General features: G+C 40.6%; 1 protein-coding gene across 15 annotated transcripts in view; it reads right to left on the reverse strand.

The window, feature by feature from the left end:
- Positions 1 to 12,303, reverse strand: part of BAZ2B (bromodomain adjacent to zinc finger domain 2B) — a 183,808-nt gene that overhangs the window by 75,899 nt on the left and 95,606 nt on the right. For 12 of the 15 annotated variants that reach the window (XM_081004889.1, XM_081004890.1, XM_081004891.1 and 9 more), the window contains one exon: positions 5,386 to 5,547. In XM_081004889.1, the coding sequence (XP_080861015.1) occupies positions 5,386 to 5,545 (160 nt within the window). In that variant the 5' untranslated portion in view covers positions 5,546 to 5,547. Of the gene's footprint in view, positions 1 to 5,385; positions 5,548 to 12,303 lie in introns of those variants that run through there. The other 3 variants (XM_081004894.1, XM_081004895.1, XM_081004896.1) reach the window with 1 other exon arrangement.

Consider the following 12,303-nt stretch of genomic DNA (forward strand, 5'->3'; position numbering starts at 1 on the left):
ACATCCTTTACTCTTTTGTTTTAATTGCCCATGCATGGTAAAGACAGGGGGAACACTGCAGTTATCAGAAGAAACACTAGTGTTGTCCCATTTTCCAAGAAGAGAAAGAAGTCATGTTGTGAGCTCCACCTAAGTGGCCTAGAACTTCTGGCGTTACTTAAGTGACACAGGAAGAGCAGTAAAACAGCAGTTGCACATGGCAAACGTCAGAAGCAGAAGCGATGCAAGGAAAGCCATCTAGGGGAAAGGCAAAGGAAAGCGTATTTGCACATGAATTAAGGGAAGTAAGTGCAAACAGCCACAAACAGGCCACTTATAATTGGTGTTGGCTGCCTCTATAGGGCAAGTCATTAATCTGGGCTAACTCGAAATGCAGAGAAGTCTCCTGTCACCATGGCCCTTCAAACAAACACTTCTGTGAGACTGTGGTCTGACGCTAGCTTCTTTCTATGCTGGATCACTAAAAACCCAAAATTTGCTTAAGTAAAGATAATTGCAACAATAAATCAATTTAAACCAGACTTCCCAGGGTCAGTGTCCATGTGTATCAGAGCTCTACTATGACAGAATATGGCTTGAGTTAGACATGCTTATATGTTATTGCACATTTTGTGTCGAACACCAGCCCTCTCAACATCGAGGGGCACCAACAGTAATTTCCAGATATATTTTGTCCATTACCATTAGACTGAGTGCAACAATTTTCTCAGGCAGCAGATGATGGGAAGCAACAGTGGCAGACCTCTGTGCTTTTTCTGCTAAGCCACTTGGTCATTCCCGTCTGTTGGAGATCTGAGCCCTGTGTGCCACAGCTATGTGGACTGACCTTGTACTCAGTGTAAGCCCAGCAGGTCTGTTGGTAAGTTAGCTCTAACTGCTCCAGGGTGAACTCATTATGCAGACGCTTTAGCCTTATGCTTAACAGAACCATATTTATAAATCCAAATTTGAACTACTGTACATGAAGAGGCAAAGGCATCAAAGCGATCGTGCAAACAAGCACTGAAATCATTTTAAATTCAAACAGTAATTTTAGGATGAGCCAAGTCAGAATATTGAGCACAATTTTGCTACACTTGCAAAGACTCATAAAAATAACACTCTGTAACATGAAAACATTACAATCAGGCTCTTGAAAACATTTTTCCAGGATATGCAAGCAAGAACCAAAGATATTAATTTTAAAATATGTGTTTTAAGAAAACATAAGAAATACGTTCAAAAAGGAATGTGTTTCTGGCTTGTCCTCAAAGCAAGTCATATGACAGCACGGTGAATTATACCGATTCTCTCCTTTCCTCCGACTCATTATCTTTTTGTTTCCTGATACATTAATATTCTGGCTGGAGATGAATATTTGTATTTCCTTTCATTTTTCGGTTTTAGTTTTCGTTCCCGTTTAAAGGTGCCAGCTTTCTGCATGCATGTTTTGCATAATGAAATTTAATACAAAACTACATTGCTTAAGACTCTTGACTTACATTATAATAGGTTGAATATTTTTCAGCAAAGCTTTTGAAATTCTACTAGCCAGTACATAGATAAATGATTGAAAGTATTACCCAAAAGGCCAGCATCCATTTCGACAGTGCTGGTGTCTTAGTAACAAGGAACGATAAAGGCAAATGCCTTTATTAATATTAATGAATTTTGTGCTGCACTATAATAAGCCTTTTCAAAAGAACTAAAAGGGATAAATACTTAACTAATGCCTTAAACATAAAACATTGGTGAACAAAATCCTTTGCAAAGCAAGAGAGGCACAAATTTGATCATCTAGATTTCACACACACACCCATCCCACTGCACCCCAGTAGTTGCACATTTAAGATACTGGAGATATGCAGACATTCTCTTTTCCAAGGGCTTCAGAAGGCAATTCTCATAACCACATAAAGGAGAGAAAGTGATACCTTTTACTGAGGTTACCTTTTAGTTTATGGGAGTGAAAGCTTCATTCCTATGATTCTTCTCATTATCTGATTTGCACACAGAAATAGCACCCAAAAACCATGACTGTTGTTTTCCCTAAAAACACTGATCTTTGAACAGCTTGTTGTAACATGCCTCTCAATATTAGAAGCGTAAAATTCACAGTAGTGGCAAATGTGCCTTCTGTGCTTAAAAAAAAATAATTGAGAAGAAAGCCTAATCATCAGGAGTGACTGCAGATCAAATAAACATCTATTTTAATTAACATTTGTAGTAATTGGGTACCAATATTTAAAAACTATAAATAAAAAAGAGGGGTAAGCATGAAAAAAACTTACATCAAAATGCATGTACTAATACAGTGAAGGTTAAAATGTGTGCTCTGGTTGTAGAAAGTCTAGGTATATGTCTTACATTAAGTCCATGCATATGTTGAAGGAAATATGTGCACCTCACTTTTCAAACGTCAGCCATAAAATAACATGTACAAATTCAGAGCTGGGGTCTAGATGAGAACACAGGAAGAGTCAGATGAATCAGGCCCATCCAGTCCAGCACCCAATTCTCAGTAGCCAACAAGATGCCTATGGGAAGCTTACAAGCAGGACACGAATACAACAATACTCTGCACTCATCTACGATTCCCAGCAACTGGTATTTGGAGTGTAAAGCCTCTGACAGTGGAGGCAGAGCACAGCCATTGTGCCTAGCCAAGGCTGATAGCCTGGTCCTCCATGAATTTGCTTAATCCTCTATTAAAGCCATCCAAGCTGGTAGTCACTGCCTCCTGTGGGAGCAAGTTCTATGAGAGCAATAGTCTTAATATAAGTGATTGAATTTGGCTGATTTTTGGATTTGAGTTTACAACACGATTGTAAACATAGTTGTGTACTAGGTAGTAAGTCGCTTTCATTTAAAGTCATCTTAAGTTAAAGTTCATGCATTCTGCTCCTGCGGGTAGCTATCCAATGCATGAAGGGTCTTCCAAGAAATGACCTTCTAGCCCTTTCACATGACAATGAGCTATGCCCCAGCCAGTACAGATGCATATGTGGAGGGCTCCTTCCATGAGGACACGAACACTGGCCAATCACAAAGGCGTGCAGACTGATAGCTGATTGTGCATCAGTCAAGGGAGACTTGCCATCACATGCATTGGAACCTGGAGGAGAGGGCTAGCTGGATGCATCCAAGGAAGCCCATTCATACACTCTGTAGCTGCAGGTACCAAACACCCAAGCACTTCCAACTAAATATGCTCAGAACCTTGATATAAGGTTTGAATGTTCATCCAACCAACAGATTTCATTGTAAAGTGGTATCTCTGTTTACAAACTTAATTAGTTCCGGAGGTCCGTTCTTAACCTGAAATCGTTCTTAACCTGAGGTACCACTTTAGCTAACGGGGCCTCCTGCTGCCGCTGGCCCGCTGCCAGGTGATTTCTGTTCTCATCCTGAAGCAAAGTTCTTAACCCGAGGTAATACTTCCGGGTTAGTGGAGTCTGTAACCCAAAGTGTTTGTAACCCAAGGTGTTTGTAACCCGAGGTACCACTGTATAACTAATGCTCTGAACCATGTAACCATATTTCCACATAGGGACTTGTTCAAACGTAATGCCAAACTATGGTTTGGCACTATGTGAACCTTCTCCTCCTCTTTCCCTCCTTCACGCATGATGAATCTCTCCCTCCTTTTCTTTTTAGTACAGGGATCTGAACTCAGGTGTCCATTTTAGATGTCATTGTGTTTACACATTTAGAGGTTGTGTATATGCCAACCTGTAATTCAGGATAACACCTATCTGATGAAATGGACTGCACTGTATGGAGGTTTATGTCATAATACATTTCTTAACCCTTTGTTCCATTTGTAGGAGGGTCTTACAAGCATATCCCCAGTAATTACTTATAGCATAAACTTTGATACAGCCCTCAGGGACGGGCCACTGAACTGAGCTGTATGGGAATACTCAAAAGACTACTCTTGAGTAACTGGCTCCTGATTCAAAAAGGTAATGGTTTAAAATGTATGTGTAACATAATTACTGTGCTCAAATTACACCCATTTGAAAAAGTATTTTTTCCAAAATCGCACTATACAGTTATAGCTGATTTCAAAGTACCCACAAATAACATATTATCTGTAATACAATCTCTCTGGCACAACACCCTGGGTTCCAGCCTGGGCTCGGTCTCTGCCTTGGGATTTGTGTGGCAGAATTACTGAAGTTTATTACAAGCTTGCTTAATAGACTATTGATTACTGCAAAGAAAATAATTATATTGAACTGGAGGAAACCTGAGCCTCTCTAATTGCAAGCCGAGATGAAGGTGTTTGTGACTTTATATCACAGAAAACAATAACTGCTAATACTGTAAAAGATAAATGGTGAATTATCTAAGTAGATGTTTTTCTCCTGAACTTTGCACACACTGAGATTGGTAAACTAACAAATTATCATGTGCGTCTCAGAGGTCACGTGAACAATGAGACTGGGAGTTGAAAAGAAAGGTAAGGATGCAATTGTGTTCATATTGGAGTATCTAGTAAATTTAGCATTTACTAGATTTTATTGAACCATGCAGCGTGAACAGCAATTGCATAAGTATTGTTGCAGGATCACAGCAATGAAGCACTGGTATGCTCATGTTTTGCTGTTGTTCAAAGACCTAACCATACACCTGAGAACATTCTATGTAACACTGGTCTTGCCCACTGTGTTATGCAATTAATCAGCAATTAAACACAAAATTCAAATTCACCCATCACAGGCGCACTGCAGCCCTATTCAGGTGTTCAATCCAAGTGATTAAGAACAGTGTGGAACAGGGGCATGTGGTTGACCAGTTGGTCACATCCCTGCCAGCCCTCCCTCTGCCATCCATCCATTGCACCACAAGGGCTCTACATCCAGGTGTAGTCTTTGCGTGTACAACATTAGACAGGCAGCCATATCCGTTTCCTGTTACTCCATGTGGCAAATACTTTCCCTCTTTTTTTGTAAGCTCTTCTCATCAAGCAAAAGTTCCATTGTTCTTTTAGCATTTATTCAGTTTCCAAACATGCAAACAGCCTCCCAGCATCAGCTCGCTGTCCTCGCCCGCCTCCGCCATGCTGCTCCGAAGCAGCGCCACACCCGGAGCGTCCGTCTGCCATGGCCACCGCGGCACGAAGCAGCCAGCTGAGCCAGGAGGTCCCGGTCCAGCCTCCGCCTCTTCCCCGCCGGAGGAGCTGCCCTCCAGCCGCTGCCTGCCTCCTCCAGCCCCACCACCAGCACCATCCTCCCTAAAAAACTCTGGGAAATGGGGGGGGGGAGCCAGAGGGAGCTTTGCACCATGGCGCCGGATATGCTTAAGACAGCCCTGCATGCAAAAGTCCTGAAATAATCTTTCAGGAGAACATTGACCCAAGCAAACCACATTGTAAAAAAGGAATTGGTAAGGCATATTCACCACAGGTGTTGATTGTGGAGCTAAGTGAGGCAGCTCCAGAAGAAAGGCTACCTTTGGAAACTGCTGAAACAACAGAAGAGGATGAAGATGCTGGAGACGACGTCGCTGTAGTAGAGGAAGCTGATGCTGCTGTTGATGTTAACCGCTCTCCAGACTCCATATCTATAATAAAAAGGACACATTATTATTTAATTTCTTCTTCTTTTCTCCTTTGGCGATCACTCGTAGCTGAGTAAGATTGTCTTCCATGAACACAGTGTGACTGCGGAGGCCAATTCTGGATATTTAATTTACATACCACTTGATACTGAAATAATCTCCTGAGCAGTTTACGAAGTATAAAAACTTGTTACACAGAATAGGGATGGGAGAAAACTCAACCCACTTAATGTTTAAAGACAAACTGAGGTAATTCACACATTCTGAAAGCATATGAGAACGAAAACACAGCCATCCTTCGAAATCACACTTCTCTGAATTTTGTGGTGCAGTTCTCTGGCCAAGTAATATGCACAAGAAAACATATACAGTAGTAAAGTTTGCATAAAAATGCATATATTAGATTAAGGAACGTACAAAAATTAGGCAAAAATTCCACTAAAAAATGTGCATATTAGGACATATTTGCATTAAAATACTAATGAATTTTCATGAGGAATTTTTAAAAAAAGAAAATGCAAACAGATGTCAAAATGTGGCCTTTGGGGGGGGGGGGGAGACAAACCAAGATAAAACTGAAACTGACAAATCTGCCTATCCTTAACACAGATTCTATTTCACCTGATAATAAGTCTACAAATGAACAAAAGTGCTGTCTGTAAGAGACATGTTCATAAATTAAAAGCACTGCACATGTAAGAGGCTACTGCAAATACAAGACTGGCACTTGAGGTTGGCACTGCTCGGCACTTGCTAACATCCACATTCTAGCAGGGGCTCCATTGATGAACCCTAGAGGTTCATAGCCCTGCTGCTGCTGCTGCTGCTGCTGCTGCTGCTGCTGTTCACCTAGCCCCTCTGTGACAGCGGAGAGAAGGGGCAGCAGACTCCACTTGCCTCATCTTTCTGGGTGGCAATGCAGGCTGAGCCCAGAGGAGAAGGGAACTCAGCAAATAAGGGTGACAGTGGTGAGTTTGGGCAATGAGGGTAACATGCCCAAGTGCCCTTTAAAGCCTACAACCGACACTGTGCAGATGTGAAAATGATGGAAATTATCCATTTTCTAGAAGTCCCAGTTGCAAGTATGGCTCTGGTTACTTATCATTACAGTCGTACCTTGGAAGCCAAACGGAATCTGTTCTGGAAATCCGTTCAACTTCCAAAACGTTCAGGAAACCAAAGTGTGGTTTCTGATTGGCTGCAGGTAGCTCCTGCAGCCAATTGGAAGCCCCGAAAGAACCGTCGGACATTTGGGTTCCAAAGAACGTTCGCAAACCAGAACACTCACTTCCACTCACTTTACGGTATTTGGGAGCCAAAACGTCCGAGTACCAAGGCGTTCAGGATCCAAGGTATGACTGTATTTTAAATCTATAAATAAGGCCTATCAGGAAAAAGAGGATAAATTCTCTTGTATTTGATGACAGGTTGCAACATCTTATTTTTATTATAGTTTCCTCTATGACGATGAACATTGGCTTGTTTTGTTATGCTGCCTGTGACCTTGAACAAATCTTGTGGGGGGTTTGAAGAGAGTCCATAATCACATAGAAATCGGTCTCAACTAGCCCCCTATTTCTGTGATGACAGATTAAAAAGCAAAAATTTCATACAATTATACTGGTACTATTCGGACATGGCACACTCCATTCAAAAATGGACTGACAGGGTCCATTTGACACAAACAGGTAAACAGAATTCATTTCTACATGTGACTTGTTTACAAAGGTGAATCTGGGATCTCCCCACATATTACTGGTACTATTCGGACATGGCACACTCCATTCAAAAATGGTTTATGCGTCACTGACATTTGACACAAACAGGTAAACAGAATTCATTTCTACATGTGACTTGTTTACAAAGGTGAATGTGGGATCTCCCCACATATTACAATGGATCATGGTACTATTGTTTGTACTACAATCTGCTACCAGGGGACGGGGAAGACTCAACAACCCTTGCAAGATCAGGGGCTCTCAGATGCCTCTCTAATTCTGGGATAAGTGATCCTATAAACAGCAATAAGATTGCTATGCATGCTGGAGGAAGCCCACATTTATAAAGAGAAACAAAAGGACTTGAACATACTTCAAAACGCATATTTCCTATGCAAATTATTATTTCGCTGCAGAGGGGGAAAAGCTAATGTTATACAAATGTGCTTGAGAAAAACCATGCATTTATATTATCAGCAGTGCTCAACATTTTAAAGTTTCTACTAAAGACATATCTGCAGAAATCACTGGAGTGCCGCTTTGATGGATTTATTTACAATACTTAGAACGTAGGCCTGTGATTCTGCTGAATATATTAGCACCTCCTTTCTGTTTAATAAAATAAGAATGTTTCAGAAATTGTGCCGCCACTTTTCCTGTTCCATGTTGGCAACTTGCTAATTATTCAATCGTCTAAAAATATTCTGTATGAAATTATATAGTCAACTGACCTTTGATATACACAGTAGCCCACTTCACACATTATGATTAAGTAAACAGACTGGTGGGGGGGGAGTGTGTGCTTGTTCAACTCTCACCATCACCATTACCATTGTCTTACTTATGGATCCACATGTGCTTTAGAACTACGGAAAACCATGGAAAGCCTCCATGTCAGAACAGTGGCAGGGCAGATCTAACACATTTGTGCTCACTACTCCTCTTAGATGTTTACTTAATTCATCATCATAATGCCTGAAGATTCTGTCGGATGGACTGAACTGAAGCACAGGTGGCAACGAGTAAAACCCATCACCAGAAAAATACCAAAAGATCACAGAAATATATACACATAAATAACCTGGAAGGAATATTACTTCAAGCAATATGTTGCTTTTTTAGGGGAAAGAGAAATTAAAAATAAAAGAGTGTTTTAACTGTGAAAAGAATTCTGGTTACATTCAGCTCAATGTCTGACAGGGGCGAGCCAGCAGTAAATCATATGAAGTAAGTGGGGTTAACTCTTTATTACAAAAAATAGGATCTGCACAAGAGTTTCAAGCCTAAGAAGCACAGGTAAAGGGTAAAGGTAAAGGACCTCTGGACGGTTATGTCCAGTCAAAGGCGACTATGGGGTTGCAGTGTTCATCTCGCTTTCAGGCCGAGGGAGCTGCCGTTTATCAACAGACAAATTTCCGGGTTGTGTGGCCAGCATGACTAAACCACTACAGGCGCACGGAGGACCCTGACAAGTGCCGGAGCACAGAGAAACACTGTTTACCTTCCCATCGCAGCAGTACCTATTTATCTACTTGCACTGGCATACTTTTGAACTGCTATGTTGGAAGGAGCTGGGACAGAGCAATGGGAGCTCACCCCGTCATGGGGATTCAAACCGCCAACCTTCCGATCAGCAAGCCCAAGGGGCTCAGTAGGTCTTGCTCCCATGAAGCAGCTGCCTAAATCCCCTCCTTTTCAGGGTTTCCCCCAGGCAATCTGAGACTGCACCTGCATGAAGCTAACTTCTCTTCCGCTCTCTTCATGCCTCTCCTGGTTCTGGGAGACTGGGAGGAGGGGAGCTTGTCACAGCAGGAGGGGGGGCTCCCGTGCTTCTTCACCACCCTGCCTCCACTCTGTTACTTCTTCAGCACCCCCCTCCAGTCTTCTCCCTCTGACCACTCATTGTTGTCCCTAGCTCTGGTTCTGAGCCTTCTTCTTTTGGGGCTTGTTCCTCCCACCATTCCTCTGTGTCCAACCTGTCCATGTCCATGTCTCTGCTTCAGTTAAAGTAAGTTTACATGATATAAGTCTATCCTGCTATATCCACTTTCTTGGAAGGAATCTCCACTGAATAACCAACCATGTAAAGGATTTCACTCTTAGTTACTCATGAATTTGTCCCATTGGTTTCAGTGGGCCTGAGCCATGACTACATTTAGCTGGCTTGGTGGCCAATTTCTTTAGCATTATTGAATGAACACATTGACATTATCATGGACTAATATTAATTAAATATAGAAACCCCAACCCAAAGCCACAAGCATGGTGGGATGTGCATGTGGTAAAAGGATGTGCTAGGTACTAAAAGAAACATTTATCCCATTATCCCAGTTGATATTTATTCCTTTCCAACACTCCTATCAGTGCACATCAGCATAACCATAATGCTGCAACCTAGACAATAAAACCACTTGCAATATTTTCACCCAATATAATTTGTGACATGATATTTTATAAAATGTCTCAAAAATGCAAGAAGTTTAGAATATTATGGGCAACTGTAGTATTAATATTTTAGTATGCAACAGATTTGGCAGAAATTACTTTTTCCTTTTTTTCAGAGGGGAAATGGGAGATAATGGGATGGACACTGGGAAACGTTAAGGCTAGCATTTATATAGAGGGGGAGAAATCAACAGAGAAAAAACATCCTGTTCTTTATATAGCTGAATTATAAATGCGGTTGTTTATTTTTTAAAAACTACCCCTGCTAATTTTCAGAGAAACTAAAGGTAGTTTACAATCCAAAACAGAAAAACAATAATAAAATATATAAAACCATCCCCATTAAAATCACAAATATTGACATCAAATCCACGGCTGCAAAACAAAATCCAAAACAGCCATCAAAACTAATACATCAAAGGAAACATGTCAAAGTAAATGTTGATCAATGTAACTACAATACTGACATGACACTGAGGCTTTATCCAAGTGTGTTCCGAGAGACATCAGAATTTTGTTTTTAACTTAAGACTAAACCTTAATTGTACCCAGTTAGTTCATTACTCTAAACTGTAGCAGATGGCTGACATTGTAAGAGATAATCCCTGAAAGAGTCATTAGTGAGGATCAGCAATAATTAGACTGCAACCCCAAAGGTTCACGAGAAAGAATAAAAAAAAGTATCAATATATGGATGAAAAGCAACAAGTGCTTATTACATTTTTGTTCTTCTGCCAATGCCAATGGCACTGGCACGTAGGCCTGCATACAATTAAATAACCTTGTTAAAGCTAAAACACGCTTTACATAATATAAGGACTTCCCTTCCTCTCCCTCTACATCCAAGTTCCATCATCTTTGCTCTGGTATGGATGGAAGTTTCTCTTCACCTCACTTAGTGATGGGGGAAGTGTTTTCAAGGGACACAGGACCCCAGCTGAACTAAAAAGAATGAACTGTGTGCAGCTTTCAAAACAGCTACCCAAAGTATTCTAACTGCCGTATGAATATTTCAAAGGCTAACTGAAACACACTCAAGCAAACCAATAAATAAATGATGTATTTCATAAAACCAGCATTCCAATCAAATTAAAAACTGCATATTCTAGAGCAAGATGACTGCATTAAGTTCCAACATCACCATTTTTGCTTTCTCATGTCAAGCATACTAGAAAGTGTTGGCTTACTCTGTATTGTGAAGTGCATCTCACAGAACTGGCTTCATCCGTATTTCTATCATGTATATATGTATGTAGTTTTAATTTTCTCAATGTATGAATTTTTAATTGTTTTAATTGTTTCAAAAAACAATTCTGTTTTTAGCAGCTTCTATTTTTATCTGTAAGCCGTCTTAAGTGCCATCAGGGAAATAGGTGAAGTATAAATAAATAAAGAAGAAGAAGAAGAAGAAGAAGAAGAAGAAGAAGAAGAAGAAGAAGAATGATTTTCTAATTACTCCCTGTATTACAGGTTCTTGGCTGGAATATGTTGGCCACTGGAGAGAACTGGTCCCATTTATCTACATTGACAAATGGTCTGCAACATAAGTTAGCATATTCTCCCTCTGTATTTGCTTAGGGTAATTGAAGTGATCAATATGAATATGTGCCCAAAATTGCTCTGTATCCTTTGCATGTGGTCCTCGAAAGGTTCTCCATACACACATACACATACAGTACACCTCTCTCACATCTCCTGAAACGATTTTGGGTGACTGAAGGTATGAGATTGCTATAAACATATCGTAAGGTGGTTCAGATTCACAGACTTGTCTTATACTCCAGTTTGTGTAGAGACTGAGTAATCATAGCTATGTCTTCCAGCAGCCTCTATATTCTTTTCCATATCACAAAAGGTATCTGAGAAAGATTTACAATTTAGTTTTAAAAGGTGCCTTTTAAATAAAGAATCCTAATTTATCACCATTTCCAATTGCTTGTTACCATATATGTTGCCGCATCAGGTTTTTGTTTTGTCTGCCTCATACTCCTCTTCCCGCCCGCCCCGCTCATATTCCAGGCAAGCACATTCAGCAGTGCCAAAATTAGGAACCGGTCCTTCCGCTCTGTAAGATTTTACTAAAGGTAGTTACACAAAGACGGGTTGGATCAAGCATTAGCAGTACTTTTATATCATGCCCGTGTCCATGATTGTGAATTGTGATGCAACAATGAATATTTTTCAGCACTAGAAGAATTGGGGTGGGAGAGGCAGGATGATTAGAAAGGCGAAACCTCTGGAGAAATATGAGCTAAATGTCACAACACATCTCTACCCTTGCACAATAGACCCTGACTCTCAGGCTCATGCTGCTGTCTTCTGAGAACAAGAATTACAGGTAATTAATTTTATTCCTTGACACAGTGTCTTCATAATTGGCATAATGGGAAATGAAGTACATAAAATCTACAGGAAAATGTTTAATGAAGTTTTACTAAAACAGATATTTCAAGTTTGCCAAAGAATTGTGGAGGATAGTTACTCTCACAAATGTAGGGCTGATATGCTGCTCTGACATTTGTTGCTAGATGATTCTACAGCAGTTGTTGGCATTTAAAGTCCCAAAAGTCATGGCATAATGGGTGATAAGGTCCAG

Source organism: Podarcis pityusensis (genome assembly GCF_964106645.2).
Source record: "Podarcis pityusensis genome assembly, chromosome: 1".
Taxonomy (NCBI): domain Eukaryota; kingdom Metazoa; phylum Chordata; class Lepidosauria; order Squamata; family Lacertidae; genus Podarcis; species Podarcis pityusensis.